The sequence below is a fragment of the Coturnix japonica genome, chromosome 5 (assembly GCF_054131305.1).
Source record: "Coturnix japonica strain WE chromosome 5, WE-NBRP24, whole genome shotgun sequence".
Taxonomy (NCBI): Eukaryota; Metazoa; Chordata; class Aves; order Galliformes; family Phasianidae; genus Coturnix; species Coturnix japonica.
The window spans coordinates 40,634,075-40,656,053 of NC_140667.1; the positions used below are offsets into that span (position 1 = coordinate 40,634,075).

The 21,979-nt window shown below is 36.1% G+C and overlaps 1 protein-coding gene across 1 annotated transcript in view; it reads right to left on the minus strand.

Annotated features, from left to right (window-relative positions):
- The window catches only part of LOC146760774 (uncharacterized), a 69,672-nt gene that overhangs the window by 2,027 nt on the left and 45,666 nt on the right, over positions 1-21,979 (minus strand). Inside the window, exons 2-3 of the mRNA XM_085549826.1 lie at positions 9,401-9,511; positions 7,335-7,440 (exon numbers count right to left, since the gene is read on the minus strand). Of these exons, the coding sequence (XP_085405952.1) occupies positions 7,335-7,440; positions 9,401-9,511 (217 nt within the window). The remainder of the gene's footprint in view (positions 1-7,334; positions 7,441-9,400; positions 9,512-21,979) is intronic.

The following is a 21,979-nucleotide window of genomic DNA, read 5'->3' on the forward strand; positions in this document are numbered from 1 at the left end:
GACTGGGGTTGCAAGGAACCTCTAGAGATCATCTACCCCAAGACACCTTCTCAAGTAGGATGCCACAGAGCACATTACCCAGAATTGTGTCCAGATGGCTTTTGAAGGAAAAAGACATCTCCAGGCAACCTGTTCCAGTGCTTAGTCAGCCATTATTCCTCTATACTGCATCCTGTTCTTCTGTAATATTTCACCATATATATATGTTTGCATGAACTGTAAATGGGATAGAAGGCATGTCCTCTGAGAAAAGGCTGAGTACTCCTGGGTTGACAGATCTGAAAAAGAGGGAGGGGCTGAGAGGCAACCTCATTCCTTCCTTCAACTTCTTGAGGTGGAGAAGAACAGAAGGAGATGCTGGGCTCTGCTCCTGGGAGATGTCAGGACCTGCAGGAATGACCCGAAGTTGGACCATGGGAGGGTAAGACTGGATATTAGGAAAAATTTCTGCACTGTGAGGATGGTCAAACACTGGAAAAGGCTCCCTAGAGAGGTGGTTAATGCCTCATGACTATCAGTGCTTGAAAGACTTTTGGACAGTGCTCTCAATAATACACTTTGACATTTTGGGAAGCCCTGAAGAGGTCAGGAAGATAGATTTGGTCTTAGAAGGTCCCCTTCAACTGAACTATTATATTCTCCTTTTATTTCTTCATTATTTAGAATCATGAATATCTCATTTGTACAGATTAACTGCTTATTGCTATTATATATGTAAAACTATGGTTACAATATAAGAAGAAAAGCAGTACTAAGCCTAATTAGGCATTGTCACCTAGTCGTGAGAGAAAAATATTGTTTACAATTAAAGAAGTCAAAGAAAAATGCCAGGCAGATCAAGGCAAGATCAGACAAAATAAGCTTGACAAGCTGTTAGTCCTGAGGTCTCACACATTCAATTCTTTGTTCTTAGCAATGAAATGAAAATGCCATATTACTGGCCAATAGGATAAAGCAGATAGCATCTATAATAAAAATTTTGTAATAGAGTCCTACATTCTCCCTAACCTACTTTAGTGACTTGTACCTTGAATGTGAACAAAAAAAGTCTATTCAAGTGTCAAAAGTGTTATCTAATCTGTAGGCATACCTACAAAATGGTCTAAAATATTTAAAAACATAATCAAAATTTTGACAATTTATTTGGCTTTTTAAAATCTTATTTTTAGTTTTCTATTCCTATTGCTATACAGTTAGAATACATCTAAAGTTTTAAAGAAAATGTACTGTGGAAACTCATGCCACAGTAAGTAAGTGAGCCTGTAGTGATTCAGCAGTCTTAAGTTAAATAGGGAAAATCTGTTTCTCAGAAATCTTTATAACCTGCCAATTCCACTTTGGAAGATTTGGAAGATATTTCTTGGTATGATGATTGGCTGCCCTAATGAAATTACATGTCTTGTAAGACTTCCCTGATTTCTTATTCTCATGTTCTGGTTGTTTTATTATTATTATTATTATTATTATTATTATTATTATTATTATTATTAACACATTCTGAAACTATAACTATGCCAGTATTTAAAATGATTAAGTAAGTACTGCATTTTGATATTGCCCTCTAAGTGGGGACAATTGCTAAAATAGGTATTCTTGGTAGGATTCTTAAAATGGTATAGCCTAGATCCCATTACTTAAATCTAGAATGTGTTCACTGACATGTTTTCTTTTTTCTCTCTTTTTAAAAAGCAAACTTCCCTACACAATAGTGGGGCTCCCCAGGGGTCAGTGCTGGGTCCTGTCTTGTTCAGCATTTTCATCAGTGACCTGAATGAAGGCACAGAATCCACCCTCAGCAAATTTGCTGATGATATGAGGCTGGGATGAGTGGCTGACACAACTGAAGGCTGTGCTGCCAGTCAACAAGACCTAGACAGACTGGAGAGCTGGGCATGGAGGAACCCAATGAGGTTTGACAAGAGCAAGCATAGGGTCTTTTCCTCCTGGGGAGGAAAAACTTCATTCAGCAGTTCAGGTTTCCTGATTATCTGCTGGTGAGGAGCTCTGTGGAGAAGGACCTGGGTGTTCTGGTGGACAACAGGTTGGCCACGAGCCAGCAGCATGCTCTTGTAATCTAGAAGGTCAAAGGTACCCTGGGGTGCATTAAAAAGATTGAGCACAGTGAGCAGGTTGAGTGAGATGATTCTCCCCATCTACTTTGCCCCAGAGAGGCAAAAATTAGACTACTGTGCCCAGCTCTAGGCTCCCCAGTTCTAAAATGCCAGGAATCTCCTAGAAGGAGTCCAGCAAAGGTCCACAAATGCATCTCCCATATGAGGGAAGGTTGAGTAACCTGGGTCTATTCAGCCTGTGGAAAAGAAGACTGAGAGGGACTCTGATTAATATTTACAAATATCTAAGGGGAGGTGGGAGGCAAATGAATGAGGCCAGGCTCTTCTCAGTGGTGGATATGAGAAGGAGTAATGGCCTAAAACATGAACATGGGAAGTTTTGTACAAGCAGGTTGATTAATGTTAATGATTAACTTAAGTATGGGAATCAAAGAGACATGGCCAACCTCTTTTCAGCAGTCTGTGGGGACAGGACAAGGGGAAATGGCCATAAACTTGAGCATAGAAAGTTCTGCACCAATATGTGAAAGAATTTCTTTACAGTAAGGGTGATAGAACACTGGAGCATGTTGCCCAGGGAGGTTGTGGGTTCTCCTTCTCTGGAGATATTCAAGACCCTCCTGGACACTTACCTGTGTAGCCTGCTGTAGGGGGCCTGGACTCGATGACCTCTAGAGATCCCTTCCAGCCACTGTAATTCTCTAATTCTGTGATTCTGTGTTATGGAAGAACTTCTTTATGGTAAGGATGATAGAGCACTGGAACAGGTTTAATTTGATATCAGCTGGTAAACTACAAAACATACCTAATTCTAGGTTACAAATGGGGAAACAAACGAACAAACAAAAAAGCCTGCCATTCATTACCAGTTCTTAACTGAGACCAGATATGACATTAGTCAGCACTTTGGAATGATAATGGCCTGGGATGAATGCTGCCCAAACTAACCTTTGAGGAATACTGTAGCAACTGCTAACAAGCATTGAAGGAATGTTTTCCAACGAGAAAACAAAGATGCTTTGTCGGAAATGTTATAATTAGTGTCACAACTGAACTACTGTACAGCTAATGAGATTAAATGCTTAGATTAAAAACTCCTGAAACAGACCTTCAAATATATATATATAATTACTGAATTATAGAAAATATGTGTAGGGAGGATTTTATAAGCCTTTTAATCCTTCTCTCTAATACTTCAAATAACATTCCAGAGAGATGTCTGTTCAATAAATTATATTCATTGACAAATACCACTTCTCAGGGAAGCACATCTATACTTTATTCAAGTTTTCCCAACGCCTTGTCTAAGACTTTACTGAAACTTAAATCCATTCTTCCTTATCCTACTAATCCTGAATGTGGAGAACAAACCAGAATTAATTATTTGTCCACGCAGAGACTTTTAGATTATAAAACTATTACTTTTTCTAACTTCTAAGCAGGGCAAGATCCTGTAATCATTTCTTGTAGTTCATGATTCTAAGATCTTTTATTCCATTTTCCTTTCTGATGACTCTGCCAAAGCATTCCACTTTTCAGTGTGAAATCACAACATCTTGAGAAACCACCAGTGCTACTAAAATCAGAATTATGTTGCATTTACTGCTGTTATAGTTTAGCATTTTCCTTTCACAGCATTACACTGTTGACTCCTGCTCAGCTCATACAACAGATCTACTTGATTCATGTGGTAAATATTGTTTGAAAGACCTTGAATAGGTCTGTGGGACCCAAAATTCCATTTTCAGTAACTATACATCCTATTATGTTAAATCTCTTATTGTTTTTATTTTTATATATGTATGTGGTCTCCTGGTGTGAGTATCAAACATGTGGTCCTGTTTCACTCCTTAACAGCTGCTTTTTAAAGAACTTGTATTTATTTCTGTGAAGCATATTTTTAAGTGACTAGATTTTCTACTGTATTTCATAAATTTCATTTCTGAGTCCGTGTAGTTCTCCCAGTTTAATATGGTATTGGTTGGCTACTTATTAATATCCATTTTACCTGTTTATTTTAAAACCTCAATTTCATATTCAGTTTGAAAAAGTTCTACTTACTGTAAAAAGCTTCTGAACTCAAATGGTCAGAACCTTCTGAACTATCCTCTGGTTGTCTGTGTCCCATTAATATAAATATGAAATATCACTGCATTCATGACAGTTCCCATCTTCATGGCCCTTCGCACAATATGGGTTGTTAATAACGCTACTCTGGAATCACTTTAATGTTTTCCTTACAGTAGTTCTACATTATTTCCCTGATTTACTGGGAAAATGTCACTTGAGATAAAAGCTTTGCAGCAAACAAATTTTATGACTTCTACTGCTTCTCCATCTGTATCGACTGTTACAACAGCATAGACAGAAATTAGATTGCCTTTGTGCTTGATGGTCAAAGTTGACCAATGTCTGTCGTGTTCTTCCAAGTGCTTACAAATCACTGTTTTGACTGCTGACACTACTCAGTGCTGAAACTACTGAAGTTAATTGAAATCATAGTGATTGTTCTGATATCCTCCTTTTCTGTTGTATTATATTAAGATGTATTTCTAATGGAATCAGTTCAACACGTTTTTCAACAAGCATCTAATATCAAGAGAAATTCTTATTAAATTTTTTTATACCTAAGTGTCATGGCATTTTAAACAGTTATGTATCCCACTCATAAATTTTATGCCTCATCTGAATATCAGGAGCTCAGTGAGTACAGCGTCTCTTAATATCAGATGGAAACACAGAAGTCCCGAGAGAGATTTTAGGTTATTCAGGGCTGAAAACATCTTGGTGAAGATACTGGAATCACAGATTTGGATGTTACCAGTTCTCATAGAAATTAGACTCAGTAAGATATTTTGTAGATTTATTTTCTACTATAATAATTCAGCTCTGTTCTTCTTTCAACAATGTTGCTACTTAAGAAAAATGGCATAATCAAAAAATACAGTCCTAAGGCTTATGAATTAAAAATGTTCTTCTATTATATAAGAGATATCAAAAGCTGCTTTTCCACTGCATATCTTCATTATTAGTACATTCCTATTAAATGAAGATGCTGAAGTTTCACAAGGGAGAATTAAGTCAATAATTGGCTAGATCTGCGCTAGCTTTTTCTTTTTTAAAATTATATTGTGGGACAGATCTGTAAATGTCTGCACTACGCTATTAATAACTGGGACAATGCACAATTTAAAGAGATGTCTTTAAGAATCATTTTTTAAAAAATAAACTCTCAGCAAATAGAACAGAAGTATTAGGCAAAGACAAGAAATAAATTTAAAAAAGAAAAAAAGAAAGAAATTTGTTCAAAGGGTGCATATGCTTTGTGCAAATCAGTTCTATTATCTTTGCTTACCTTAAAACAGAGATATAATTTATGAAGAGTCTATTGCTGAGCAGAGACAAAAACTGTATGTCAAAACTATATTACAACTTATCACTCACAATCAGCAATTTCTTTAGAAAAACACAACCAGAAATTTGTATATATATATACACACACACACACACACATATATATATATACTTTAACTGTTTTTATTTAATTTAATTGCAACACAGTGCAAACATAACAAACAATACCACCTTCTTCTACCCATATGCAATGTATGCTATCTGCTCAGCACCAGATATGTCTTCTCAAACATTTTAATATCAGAATTCAATCACGCTGCAAAATCATTAATCAAAAGGCCAAAAGGGTCAAAGCTAACAATCTCAGGGACAAAAAATGCCCAGGCCAACTCAATAACTGGTGATTTGAAATATATGTTAATGAATACAATGATTGTTGGTTTTATATTTCATATAAAACACGACTGCTAAAAACTTGTTGGGTAAAGGAAATTACCCTGGTCATGCATATAAGAAAGCCTAAATTCATCTAAGCTTTTCAACTTTTAAGTCTGATCCCTACTCTCCCCCTCATCTTTCCTATTTAGTCAGTCAAGGCTGGTGACATAGCAGTGTATATTGGGGAACTAAATCTTTCCTTTTTTCCGTTAGCAGGGGCAGACACTGCTTAGAAAAAAAAAACACACACACAAAAAAAATACAAATAATATTTATTAAAGATGAAATATGATCTTTCTTTTCTTAAAGATTTCTTGTTCTGTTAGCCAAGTCACTAAAACTTTTAATATAATATAAATTCCAAAATAATAATGTATTGATGTGCTAGTATGTAGTGATCTTTATTATCTTTGATGGGATGACCTGTGAAATCAGTACAAAATAATAACAAGAGCTTAAAAGGTAATTTTATTAATGTCTACATTTTTTTTTGATGGAATGACTAAATATGAAATTATTCTATGAATAGCAATGAAGAATATACCTTCCTTACACCTGCTATGTATACTTTATTTGGCAAGCAGTTCCACCATCTGGAATAATTCTGGTTTGGAATAATACGTCCCTTTTTTTTTTTTTTTTTTTTTTTTTTTTAAACTGGAGATCTTGGAAAAAATCCCATCTTAAGCTTATCAACATAGTGGAAAGCTAGCAGTAATGTTTAGAAACAATACCAAACAATCAGCATATAAAGTAGTGGTGGAAGATAAGTTTAGTGTTTTTTCTTCTGCACTATTTTTTATATATGCATTTTAAATATACGTATACTTCTATTAAAAGAACATGTATAAACAACAAGGAAGAAGATCTCTTCTCCATGATGTTAAATTCTGGTTTCCTTTGGGAGAGAGGGTGTGATGATTGTACTTTTCTAAGAGAAATAGTGCCCACGGCAATGAGGGAGGCCACAAAGTGTGAGGGGTCAACAGTCTGAGAGAAGGGACAAGCTGGGAGCAAGCAGCAGAAGCAGAGACAGGGAGTCTCCTGAGAGCAACAGGAAGCAAATCCATAGCCAAGTAAAACAAACACACAGTGAGGACTGTGTGGATGCTCAGAGGCCATGGAAATTGCTGGAACAAGAGAATGTAAGGAGGAAAATACACCTTACAAAAATATGTGGAATAGGTAAGTTTTATAACCATTTTATTTGCCTCTATCATGTATTTTATAATTTCTTCATGTTCTAAAATATCTTTTACCTTAGGTTTTGTTAGTTTTATTCAGCAAGAGAACAAAAATTTATACGCTTAGTATAGATTGAAATGCAAGAAATTACCTTTAGACATTAACAAAACAAACAAACAAACAAACAAACTTATTTTTCCTGTGATTCAATAATGGAACAGATTGTCCAGAGAAGCTATGAATTCTGTATCCTCTGAGGTACTCAAAATCTACTTGTATATAGACCTTTGCGACCTGCTCTTGCTGAGTGTGGTCTGAGGTTGGACAAGATTGTCTCCTGAGAATCCTTCCAACTTAAACCATTCTGTGATTCTCTTCTGGCGGTGGTTACCTAGAAAAAGGTATTAATTTTAATTACAAATATTTTTGCCTTTTTTTTTTTTTTAAAGGAAGAAGTGTAGTCGAAACTAACCTACACTCCCTATCACTTTTTTGAAACAGAAATCAAATAGTATCTAACATTCCCATAGGTCCAGGTGATTTCCTCAAAATGAAGGGGTAGGGACACAGAAGGCAACAAAGGCCACTAGAGGTCACACAAACTATTTAAAAGAGTCAAATCAACTCATTTGTACTCCAGTTACAAGTTGTCTCCCTTTCCACCTGCTCTTCTTGCTTGGGTGCCTCAGGTTGCCTCCTTTCCTGTGATATAGGGGTATGATCAGGGATATTTATATTGTTTTCTTCCTGAGCCTTATTCTTAACTCTGTTTTTGTTGTGTTCCTGGTTCCACAGTTTGGAGAAAATTCCATTGTGACCATAGACCATGGAAATGCCAAATGCTAGTAAAAAGTATTATTTCATGCTAGCTATGAAATGATTTTCCTGTGTTTCAAGTATAAACTCAGTGAACAAGATTTTCCCCAAACCAAACCAGCAATCAGCTTTGCAGTTTCAAAGATCCATTTCAGTGGATTTCATAACAGGAGCTGAGATTAAAGAGAAAGATGAGTCTTTAAAGATGAGACTGTCCCATTAAAATTTCCATCATTATTTTACCTCTAATATTCAGTCTCCTGACTTTCAAATTTGCAACTTATTTTCTCTCTACAGTTCCTTCCTTGTATTTCCTTTATCTGATGTAAATTCAAGACACCTCTGATTACTAGACATCTCTAAATATTTTGGGCAAGTTTCATCTTCCATCCCTATATCTATTACATTAAGTATACTATTTCCTTGATTCAGTTTAATGGTGATGATGGCTCAGTGTGATTATACCAATGATGAGGGTCATGCAGGTGTTGATAAATAACATATGGCTTCATTGTTGTATGAAGATAACTGTTCTTTGATTACTGCCTGCCCTTTTTTATTTCTTCTGTTTTCAAAGGAAGAGGAGGAAAAAGAAAGAACACTCGGTCAGAATAGAAGTGCCAGTCACCATAGAACAACTGCTTGTGGAGACTGTATGTCACTTTTGTGATTTGAACCGAAGCTGGCACTGAAACTTTTCCTATCCTTTAACCAAGGCTAAAAGCTTGGGGTGACTGCTGAGCTGCTCTCCGCCACCTACCAGCGTTCCTGGTTATCTGGAGAGGTCCCAGAGGATTGGAGGCTTGCCCATGTGACTCCCATCTACAAGAAGGGCTATAAGGAGGATCCAGGGAACTACAGGCCTATTAGCCTGACCTTGGTACGGGGGAAAGTTATGAAGCAAATCATCTCGGGTGAGATCAAACAGTGGCATCCAGGGGATCAGGCCCAGTCAGCACAGGTTCATGAAAGTCAGGTTGTACTTGACCAACCTCATCTCCTTCTGTGACTGGGTGACCAATCTGGTAGATGAGGAAAAGGCTGTTGATGTAGTCTGCCTAGACTTCAGCCTGGACAGGTATACCCTTCTTTGGGTAAGGAACTGACAAGAGGACCGTGCTGTATGGGTAGTGGTTAACAGAGTCCAACTGGTGACCAGTTACAAGTGATGTCCCACATGGGTAGTTACTGAGGCCAATCTTGTTTCAAATCTTTATTGATGACCTAGATGAGGTTCAACAAGGCCACATGCCAGGTCCTGCACTTTGGCCACAGTAACAATAATAGGCTTGGGAGTGAGTAGCTGGATGACTGTGAAGAGGAAAAGGACCTGGGAATGTTGGTTGATGCTCACCTGAACATGAGCAATAGTGTGCCCAGGTGGCTAAGAGGGCCAATGTCATCCTGGCCTGCATTAGATATAGTGTGGCCAGTAGGAGCAGAGAGGTAATTATCCCCCTGTACTCAGCTCTGTAGAGGCACATAATAACTTAAACATAAAAACATCTATGTCCCTTAATACATTTTGTACTCACCAGTGACCAAAGCAAAAATACTTGCCTAGCTGAAACCTCTGGTAAGAAATCCAATGATCCATTAAAATATCTCTGCTTTAATGCATGCTCTGTCTTGCACCACAGAAATTCCTAGAGGAAAGGGGGGGAAAAAAAGCACAGGATTTAGAGTTTTATGCAGTGAGGAACAACGTGATATGGATTAATTTCCTTCTCTGTGACAACAATGGTCTTTTGGATACCATAACATCAAGAAAATTCAAATGAAAATCTTAGTAATGAGATGATTGCACATAGCAGCTTACCAGATGGTTTTCAGTTAAATAGTTAATTAAGGAGAAAGGAACTAGATGAGTTATGAGCTGCAGATTTGTAGTTTCCTTCTTAAGAAAAATAAACAGCTGGATTCAACTTCTTTAACATAAATGATGAGTTTGCAGGGTACTTTGGAGCCTCCAGTTTCACACACTTTGCCTGCAGTAGCAAATATGCTAGCAAATGTTCCCTTACTTCCTTTTCTTTTTTTCATTTTCTCTATCATCTTTCTTCCTACTTTGTTTCTTTCCTCTCTCTCTCCCTTCCTTGTCTCCTTCCCTCTTATTCATGCTTTTTTCTCACTTTCTCCTTTTCTTCTGCTAAATGTCCTCTTATACTAAATGTAGAAACTATACTGCGTATCTTTTTTCAGTACAAAAGAGGAAGGAATGAAAAAGGTAGGGAATAATAAATAACTAGAAACCTGGTCCCCTTAGGACAAAGATTTTATTGATATGTTCTGACTTTTTAAAGTGCTTTACTTAATACATTTTAATAACAAGAAGAAATTAACCCTTTGAAGGATAAAACCATATTGGGACAATTATTTTTTCTTCCCTGAGTGTTTTTGGGCTGAATATCTTACTCAGGGACATGAATTTTCAAAAATACCTGCTGATTTTGAATCTTGTTTAATTTTATGTGAATGCATAAGTTTTAAGATAGGGAGGCTGGGAAGAGTGACATTGTACAATATATAATATCAAGCAACATTGTGTGAAGTAGGCTAAATGACATTGCTATAGAGAGAGAATGACAAGGGGGATGAATGTTATTTGCATGAGAGATGGCTAGAGAAAAAATCTTTCATTTTATGGACAACAGTTTCACAGGCAGACAGAAGTGACTCAGAATGTACAAAAGGCATAAAGGCTAGTGCATTGCCACTCACAGTATGAGCAAGTGTAGTATGGAGTTTGCTTAAACGTCACATTGAGTTGTTATCCTAGTCTCTGAAGAGCTTTGAAGCCCCACTGGAGCCTGGAAGTAAGACTCTCACAAATATAAAGTAAGAATTTCACATTAAAGTGCAGGTGTGAAATATTATTGAGATGTTCCATTAGTATTATTAGGATTCCCTTGTTATAGAAGAAAGTGCACAGATGCAGTGCTACCTGATATAATCTGTTTTCAGAAGTCCAGGAGCAGCAGGAGGTGGAAAACTTTTGCTGTTGTTACTCAATTATTTTGCATATTACTCAATGAAATGTCATCTAGATCTCTTACACTCCTTTTGTGGTAATGATAAGACCTTTAATTTTAACTTTATTCAGACTCTCTAATTTTTAAAACCTGAAAATAAACTTGTACTTGAGACTAATAGTTTTTCTCCCCATCCTATGTCATTAAGAACTTACTGGCTTATGACACTCTGGAGACAGTAAAACCACTCAGGAGAGTATGTTTTGCTGTGGATGAACACTCACCTCACCAAAACTCTGACTTTCATAAAAAGCAGAGAAAGTTTCACAAGTAATACCGTGTCCAGCTTTAAAAGATCCCCAAGGTTTCTTTTACAATTGTAGCTGACCTTTACAAAAAGCCCTACCTGCAAAGCAGCACATATTTCACTTCTCCAGGGTAGGACATAAGACAAGTTTCACTATGTACTTAACTGTGTAAACAAGTCAGCATTGCTAACATATATATCAGAAAGGACTATGTAAATCTAGCAGGAATTCAGTGTTTAAAAATACATGGTAAGCTAAAGATGAAGCAGAGACATTGAGGAAATAATAACTGCCTATCTTAGTACTGCCCACAAAAAGAGTGAGATTTGTTGCAGCATATCTTTCTACTTACTTCAACCTCAAAATTTTTTCTAAATGTGTACCTGGTATCTCAGAACTAAAACAGTCTCTAAGATTTAGTCTCCCAAATGCAGAATATTATAGAAAATATTATAGAATTTTCTGTAGGAATGGTCCTTCAAAGATAGTCTAGATCATCAGCCTGAACTCAGGGCTAACCTAAAGTTAAAACAAGTTATTTCCAAAAGTTTCGTGAACGCTGATAGGCCCAGGGCATCAAACAGTTCTCTAGGAATCCTGTTCCAGTGTTTAATGGGCTCACAGTAAAGTAATTTTCCTTAATGTTCAGTCTGAATGTCTCAATTGCTAGCCCATCTTTACTAGGACTGTTGTATTGAATAATGATTTTGTTACAAATCTTCCCATTGTTACATGGAAAAAAAAAACCAAAACAAAAAACCACAAAAAAACAGGTCTTACTGCAGGTCTCAGTAATAATTATTCTTTCTATGTATCTTTACCACCCAAACAACAAGGAACTGTGTGAGGCAATTATTTACATTATCAGTGGAGGGAAGATGCCTAGATTCTCTTAGTTTATTCACAGTTTCACCACCAAAATATCTTAATGGGAAGGTTTTCACTAGAAGTAGGAACTCCGCCTACACATCTAGACAGATGTGGTGTTTCTATAAATGCATCATGCTAAAAAGGAATAATTTCCTGTTTGTAGCATCAGAAAACCAGTTTTGTACAGGTTTTTATCTGGTGGGTGAATAGAAAATACACTTATACAGTTACTCATCTCTTAGTTTTCCTATTATTCCAAGTGTAATATTTACATGGAGCCAGAGAGCACCAATTCTCTGTGTAAACTTAAACATAAGAGGAGCACATAAAGATTTTTATTTTTTTTTTTAATTCTATTTTATTTTTTAACTCTTCTTAAATTTATACAAATCCAGATTGAATAGCTGTTCCCTATTTGGAAGGAATTTTTCCCTATCTAAGCTCTCTGAAACTCAGAATAGTCAGAGGAGAAAAGAATGCATATATATATATATCTGACCATAACAGAAATTATCCAGAAATATCTGTTTTACCTAAAATTATTATCTTGTAAGTTCTACACAGCAACCAGGCTCATGTAAATGTCTGTAGAATTGCTTTAGCCCATATTTAGTAATAGGCTAAATATCAAGTTCACCATGTCCCTCTAATTCAGTCCAATGACATTATACATACTTTTAAGAACCTGCATCGTTTCTACAGCTAGATGTGACATTGCAGATTTATGAACTACTTTATTAACCACTGATTTGCATCTCCAACATGGTAGGAGCTGTACCCAGAAATACTATTAAAACAACCCTTCAGAGCAATGTTGTCAGATCTTATTTACAGCAATACTTGGGAAAGGCAAATCCTGCACTGTTCAAAACATCAGTTTGATTAATCTGCATGATAGGTAGATGATACTTTATTATAAAAAAGAGGATGTGAGTATTTATTATCATTTACAAAGCATGCAGAGCAATTTGGTTTAAAGGAAGTAATTGTGTAAAAGACACTGGCAGGTATTATATTTCTCCATTGATGCTTATAACAAATCCTGCTAGTGTAAAGTCTAATGTATAGTGAAGCAATAAGCAGAGGCAGGTAGAGATATGAAAAAACATTGCTTAAAAAAACAGAATCATCAGATTCTTTTTTGTCCCTCTGAAGTTTGCAGAGGTGGTTACAGTGGTTTAGAATTGGTTTAGCAAAGACAATATTACAAGACTTATTACCCGTATTACAGGCTCAATCCTGTTTCCCTCACGCATCATAGAATGATATGAGTTGGAAAAGACAATAAAGATCATCTGGCTCCAACCACTACATCAGGCTGCCCACAGCCCCATTCAACCTAGTACTGAACACCTCCAGGAATGGGGCACTCACAGCCTCTCTACATAGCTTGTGCCAGTATTTTCTGACTAAAAGATTGGTCCATGTGAAAACATTTGACACTATTGGTCCAGGTAAAAAGTTGGTCTACCTCCTGATTATAAGTTCCTTTGAAGTGCTGGAAGGCCACAATAAAGTCTCCACAGAACGTTTTCTTCTCTCCGCTTAACAAGCCCCAACTCCTCAGCCTTTCTAAGAGTGGCACTCCACCTCTCTGACCATTTGTGTTATCCTCCCAGGACACCCCAATAGCTTCATATCCTTCCTGCGCAGCAGGCACCAGGCCTAGGCACAGTACTCCAGATAAAGCCTTACAAGAGCAGAACAGAAGGGGACAGTGCCATCCTCCCTGCTGTCACTCCTCTGTTCATGCATCCTAGGATACTGTTGGCTTTCTGGGTTGCAAATACATACTGTCAACTCACATCCAGTTTCTCGTTCACTGGAACAAAGTTTTTCTTTGTAGGGCTACTCTCAATGAGTTCTTCTCCCAGTCCATACATGTACCCAAGACTACCTCAATACCCATTAACTTTAGTCAGATCCTAGGTACAAATAATTCACGCATTATCTTCTTCATCAGGCTTGCATAGGGAATTCTATTTTAAGCTGAGGAAGTAATAATAGCATTCCCATGTTTTCACTGATTACGAACACAATTACACCACCCCCAGTCTTCCTCCCCCCCTCCCCCACAAATCAAGCCAAAGCCCTAAGAGGCAAAGTGCCACTGATTTTATGTTGCAACAGCATGGGGTGGGGCAGAGCAAGGACAGGTGGTCTGAACTGAGTAGGTGACATCATTTGTAAAGCTATGAAGCTATTAGGAGGTGGTTTGGGGTTGACTGTTTTTTTGGGGGGATTAGCTGGGTACAGGGTGGTAGGTAAGTGAGGAGACAGCAGGTTTAGCCCACATGTTATTTTTTATTTCTGTTTCTGTTCCTCATTACACTTAGAGGGAATGAGCAAAGGGCTGTGATGAACTTAGCTGCCTGTCAGGTTAAATGATAACAGTGGGGAGAATGGATGTGTTAACAAGCAGGACTCAGCTACTAATTATAGAATGGTGTGTATGCATACAGGAACAGGTCTCACCTTTCCTAAAGCGCCATATGTACTGCATTGTTTCTAAGCTCAAAGAAATAAACATTTTTTCTTGTGCAACTAAAACAATGGAAATTATGCTTTACAGTCACACCAATTTATAAGTGTTATAATGTTCTTTTCTTTCTTTTTTCTTTCTTTTTTTTCTTTCTTTCTTTTTCTTTTTCTTTTTTTCTGAGAGACATAAAAGGTAGAATTCTATTTTACTATACAACAAGGGCCAGAATCTGATAACTCCACTGTCACTACAGAGTTCTTTTGCATGAGTGCTTTACAAAATCCTATTAATGTCAGCTGTTTTCATAACACAGAGATTTTTACACTAGAAGGAGGTGTCAATTTTCCTCTGCCACCCATCACAGTATTGGAGGGTTACTGAGATGTAGAGCATTTTAGGCTCAATAGCCAGGTTATCCTTTCAGATATCAGTAACCCCAGGTGTGTGTGTGTACTCATCTATGGGTTTATGTTTGCTGCTTGTTTAGTGCCTTATGATTTTATGGCAATGACTATTGATCACCTGCAAACAGTAAAATGAAAATGGAATTAATTAAATGTGACAAAGAAAATAATCCCTAAAAAATCATAAAAATTCATAGAAAATATTTCACTTCCTATTTCCTAATCTTTTTGTCACAGTAGCTCAGCCACACCCAATCCCTTTTTGCAGAGCATTCACTGAGTTGTAGAATGTCATCTGTTCTAAAAGCAAACATTTTTCTGCCCATTTACTGTAAAAAGTGAAAAAATGAATTAAGTTCTCCATGGATACTTATAATAAAATCCCATGTAGCAATAGCAGCAGCTTAGCATAGTTCTCTTCGTGTCAAAATTATGTCAGCAGCTTTGTGCATTCTATGAAGGCTTCATGTTTCCACTGGGACAATGCTTTTTTACAGTGTCACTGGATTTTACAGCAAAGCAGACAACCTGCAGAGAAAATTGTGTGCCCAATTAACCCCTTTTAACTCTCTCCAATTACTGTTCACATCTATTACATTTTTGATGAAGAATAAGCATTAGCAATCACATCATGAGCCAGTACAAAATAAAAACTTTAGCAGCAGTATTGCAACAGCTGCCAGGATATACGAAAATAGTAAGAATGAGATATTGAGTCACTGTACCACACAGCACAGAATTTTTCCAAAGTGCATGAGGTCATGCACCACTGGGCTGATTGTTTGGGCAAGTGAAGAGGGAATAAAAGGAAATTGAGTTTTTGACTGGAGCTCAGGCAGACTGGATTGCTTGCTCTCATAAATTCAGCTATATTAAATCTAATTGCTATCTTATAGTCATGGACTGTTAGGTAAGTGATGCATCAGAATCCAGAACAGAAAATGCCCCTTGGACATGGGTTCTTGGTCAATCTCTCTGTGTGTGACAACTTGAGCTACTGAGAATAGAATATATTAAACTTCCTAACTAATCCTTGTCTTGTTTATTTTCACCACAGTGTTCAGTTTCTAAGGGAAATCAAACCAAAATCCAATCTCTGTCTGAAAGCAAATGAGCTTATTAAACCTCTCATGTAAGACAATATTAGAAGTCTGTTGTTTGCTTTGACACCAGGCTGAAGAAAAGGAAGAGCAAGGAAGTAGATGTTTAGATGTTTTTTTGTTTATTTGTTTGTTTGTTTCTGATGACCAATAGTAAAAAGTCAGAAATATGACCTGAAAATGAGAGTCCAAAACCTCTAATCTAAGCTCGTAATTTGAGATTCTTGTATTTTAGTTTTTTTGGATTGAAATCCCAGGTGCTGCACATGTGATTGGAAAGGAATGAAACAGGAAGCCTGTCCAATGGAAAGTCATCTGTATGGTCAGCATCTTCAATATAATTTGTGCTGGCAGGTCAGGTCAAAGAGAGAAACGGTGTTTTTGTTGTGCTGTAAGGAAATCTGCAGGAAATCTCTTCCATTCTAAAGGTAAACAGCAAATTAAAAACCTTAAAAAGTTTTAAAGGAATGAAAGTCAAAGTTGAGGATATGTTGCTCCATTAAAGTAACAGAAGTATTCAAATAGTGTATGTAACAGATAGCTCACTAGACCAACTCACCCTGGGGGTGCATGATTACCAGAATGACACAAAAGTAAGTTGCAGTGTTATGTGCCTAATTGCTAGGGGGAATGTGAGAATTCCCTCAGCAATTTCTCATTAGATATAGTATCAAACTGCAAAAATTTAATTCTCTTAAAAAGCAAAATAACACCAACTTAGAAATCTTCACATAACTGTCTATATACAATATGCTGCAAAGCAGAAAAGCTTCAGCAATTCTACAAAGAGTAAGTAAATAACTAACAGCACTGAGATCAACTTTGTAGAAATAAAACTCCACTTGAATTCAGAAAATTGGTATCATTATTTTGTGCAGAATTAAAAAAACTTTGTGTGTCATTTTCTGGTTATCAGGGAAGGAACTGCTATGAATGTTATTGCGCAGAAGCTGCAAAGGTACAAATGACTGCATATTCCAGAGGGCATAGTTGGTAAACCACAACTTCTGTACAGCTATAGCGTCTTAGAATACAGGGTGGTTCTGAAGAATGAAAATGAACGGTCTTAGTGAAAGTGAGAGAATCAGGAGTCTTTTGATCAGAAAATAACTTATTTCACAGCCATGCTAAAATGCTTGGAGCACTGTATGCTTGAAATTTTTGTTGACAAAATCTAGCTAATTTGTCTTATCACAAGGGGTCCACCCTCCTGTGAACGAACAGTCAAGCCAAAATTACAGTTAAAATAGGATGTTTTCAAGAAAACAAAGCAAAGCCAATAACACTGTAGGGGTAACTATCAGAAACTGAATTATTTTTTACAGACTGTATTTCTTTTCTTCTCATACTGGAGGTGCTATCATTCTGATAAAGTAAGTGTCTTAACTCACAGTTGCTATAAAGATAAACAAATTGAGCAAAAGCTCACCGGTCTATGAATAGAATTAACCATTTAGTACTGAAATAAAATTAAATACCTGTATATTAATTGTCAGGTAAGCTTTATTTGATCATCTCTTCCATAATTGTGTTTTAATTAGATTGTAAGTGCCTCAGAGATTACATTATTTTTTAATTATCTTATAGAATTTGACCCACATACTAAATAGATCATCAACACAGTACTGTAATGAGAGTATCAATATTAACTATTAACTATTTTAATATATGGAATGTTTTCTCCAGTCCTATTTAAGAACTTCAGAATCCTGACAAAAATCAGACATATTGAGATAGAATACGTGACTTAGGAATGAATGTGTATGTTTAAGCTCCTGCTGAAATAAGCTACAGGTCTTCTATTCTTTAGAAATTATCATGTTACACTCATAGCCTGACACCACTCTCATTTTCCTGCCTTCCTTCCTTCCTTCCTGTTTGGCAATGGTGGCTTTACTTTGACTCTTACAAGTGCAAAAACCTTTCCTCCCTCAGAAGTTGGTCAATCAATTCTGCATTAAGTGCATCATAGCACAGTAAAAGATTTTCACAAAGCCAGATGGCTTAACCCAATTTAATGATTGTTTTGACAGGTGTTTTAAAGTAGAATGAATGCCACTGAGAACAGCTAGTGTCATACATGATAAGTGTCTGTATTTACGTGTGCAAGTGAAAATGTGACTGTGTGAAGGGGTGACAATATATCTGTGTCCCTGAAGTATTTTACTTTTTCCCAAAGAAGCTGAGGCTTTTCAACATTTAAATATTTACTTCAATTAATTGTGTTAGATATATTGACTCAGGTGAACTCCTACACCTGGACAAGAGTAAAAGAAAGATGTTTATGAATGTCTGTGATGACATACATCAGTGAAAATGAGATGTGCTTTTTAAAAGGGGAAACAAGCCTTGTAGAAAATATATAAACATTGGGAATTTATTTCTGGTTCTGCTCAATATCACAAGAGATCTTAGCCCTACTAAAATGATGCATTTGTAGTAGGAGGTAATGAGTGTTCAGCTCTCCACAGGCATGCTGAAAGGATTCAAAATCTGTCAGTTTCATCAGTTTGGTACAGTGAGGCAGAAGATTAAAAAACTTCATCCTGTTTGCATCCACCCATTCTCAGGCCCTTCCTGCTACATATGCAACTCTGACCTAAAGAGAGTTAAACAGATATTAACTGTCAAAGCAGTTAGGATCTTCAGATCTTGAGTTTAGTTCAGACAATATCTTTGTTATTTTAACTTTTGTAAAGATTTGTGTTTATAAGTATTTTTATGCTGTCTTCATTGTTCTCTAATCACAAGGAAGAATGTTACTCTATTGTATCCTGTACACACTTTCAAGGAATAATATCTCTTGGCATAAAGTTGTGACTTTTTGAACAAATATACAAAGCCTGACAAAACTGTAGTATGGCTTAGGCTTAATTCACCTATCCTGCTAAGAAAGTGAACTTCCTCCTGGAAAGATAAAGCTGTTATAACAATTTGGTTTTTGAAGATTTGTTTTTTGTTTGGTGTTATAGTGATTTTTGTTTGTTTTTTTTTAATGCAAATAATGCTTGCTGTCCTGTAATTAAGCAGAAAATACAGTGCAATATTTCTTTAAGACTTATTTTTTAATATCAGACCAGTATCGATGTGATCTGCAGAACATATAATCTCTGGATTTGTTCCTGCCCACGTGGGTGATACTCAATCCACCCTCAGTGTCCACTCTTCACATTTCAGTTAGGTGTTTTCATACTTTCTTTAAGCTTGCACTTCATATTTACATAGCACTCTCAAAAATTGCCTCCTATTTATTTCCATGGAAATCACAACAGCTACAAAGAGCACAATAACACTATTTGATGTTACATACATACATAACATACAAACTTTTATGAATAAGACAATTTGCAATACAGACAGATAAATCACTTTCTTTTAAAGTAAGCATCTTTTAAGTCTAACATGAAATATAATGAAAATTGGTGAACCGTGTGTTTCATGTTGAATTGAATAATTAATGTCTAACCATGTTTTATGCTTCTTGGAGGATTAAAGACTGGTGGTGATAATAACCTTTACTGATATGAGAGAACTTTAGGAATGCCAGTACTTAAAATGTAATCAGATGGGAACATTAAAAGCAGTAAAGAAATGCTTGGTATAAATGATCAAATGCAGACAGAAAAAAAAAAAAAGAAAAAAAAAAAACCACAACAGATTTGTATTAGTAAATTCTTTATGCAGTAGAAGAAGAGGATTCTGTATATTAAATATGCTAGATTTACATGTACAAAAACAGCTACCTTTTCTTTATATTTGTGAAATTTTGTATTTGTATGAAATTTTGCTCTTAGTCTGACTGTTTATCATTCTCTTTCATCTCACACTGCCACTTGGCATCCCTCCAAGATATTTCAGGCTTTTTTTCTATAAGTCTTTGTCTGTGAAAAGTGAAATTCATTTGCATTAACAGGCAAAGCTTTTGCATTCTTTCATGATAGTCAACAGCATCTATTTTTCACTCATTTCTGGGAGACATATTGCAATAGTGACATAAGAAAATGCAGGAAACAACACTGCCCACTTCAGTGATGGGAGAAATCTTTCCTTTCCATCCAAACTTGGCTGCTGCTCATGTGCAATTATTTGTCCAAGAGAGTCCTTGACAAATCAGATATATTGTCAGTACTCATATATGGTCTTAGAAGTAATAAGACATTGGGGGTAGGAAAAAGTTTAGACTGGAAGAGTGGATCAAAAAAATGAAATCAGGCAGAACCAGGATTTTTCCCTTTTTCCAAAAGGGGTACAAATCAAGGTTACCAACAGGGCACACTGCTTCACTGCCAATGCTTGCAAACTTGAGAAAATGATGTCAAATTGCCAAGACGTGCTGAAAATTTCATGTAATGAAAGAAATTTCAAAATGTAACAGACTTGGAACCTACTACATTTATGACAAATTAATTCAGGAATATATATATGTGTTTCTCCTTAAAGAGGTAAGCTTTCTTCTATTTTCTGTGAGTTTGGATTCCAAATGGAATGAAAAGAGAGGAAGGCCAGAATCCATATTAATCTTGGTATAAAAGCAAGGAAAACTAAATTTAAAACTGGGAAAGGCCAACACCTGAACTGCAGGTAAGAAAAAGTCCAGAGAAAGGAATGTCAAAGCAAAAAGTAGAAATCCTTCAACTCAAGCTGCACGCAGCCTACACAGGGACAGAGCTGTACTCAAAGAGAAGTCTCATAATTTATTTGCAGTTAACTATAAGAGCCAGAGACACCACAGTTTGACAGCAACCATAGCACCACAGTTTGACTTTTCAGTTCAAAATCTGTCTTGTCAGAGCAAATCTGAAAAAAGGGCTTAACAATTTGCCTTCATAATGCATTTTTCTTCAAGGGAAATAAATACTGTCCTATAAATGATATTTAATATAACCTATTCCAAGTGCTTCATTTTTCATTGTGAAACATTCATAACTGCTTCACTTTTAAGACTAGTTACGAGCTTGTTTTCTGCCTGACACGATTTAGCCAGTTCCTTCACTTCCCTTCTCTTCCCTTCCCTTTCTCAAACCACTGTCCCTGATATTTTGTGTGCCCTATCACAGCTTCTCAGACTACAAAAAAAAATAAAAATAAAAACCAAAGAAGGTATTCTTAACACATTGCATTTCATATAATTTACTACATTTAAAAGTAGTTATTTTCCCCTCTATTTTAACTCTAAAAATTGTTTGGCTTTTAAAATCTAGATTTTTGCTGATGGCATAGATTAATATTTTTGGAAAGAATAGTGTAGGAGTTACAAATATTTAAAGAATTTTTATTTTTTTCTCCCCATATATACAGTGTAACAGTTGAATGAAAGAAAAGTAAAATCCAACATAATGGATCTGATTTTCAATTATACACTTCTGGCAGCATAAGTCTTAGAGTGGGGCATAAATTACATTTTAATACACTTTTGGGTTTCTTTCTGCTGTCAGAATGTGAAAGAGGTCTTTATGTAAATAAGAATCAGGGCCAGCATAATTCAGGATTGTATTTCTTTGGAAGTCTTTACTATACTTTTTCTACACCTTAACTATACCTTAACTCATTATATTTTGACTTCTGCAGCTCACAGAATAAATGTATGAGTTTCTTACCCTGAATCAACAATAAATGAAATCAACCGTATACATCCAACAGATTCTTTCCACTAAGGGTAAAAGAAGAGGTGAAAGGAAAGGTGATTTGTTAAAAATGAAATTTTCAAGACACAGTGAAAATGAGGAAATTAATTTTAACAAAGATTTTGATTGTGAATAATTATGAATTCTGGATTCATTCTTAATAGGCAAGTTGGGTACTAATGATATTTTCCTATCATTTCTTGCACTATTACCATATTAATGTCCTCTAGTAATACTTTCAGGATGACAAGAGGGAAAAAGAGAAAGGGAAAGAAACTGAAAAGTTCTCCAAAATCCATAATTCTTTCTGGGATAGAAGAATCTTCACAATAACTGGAAAATGAGATATTTTGG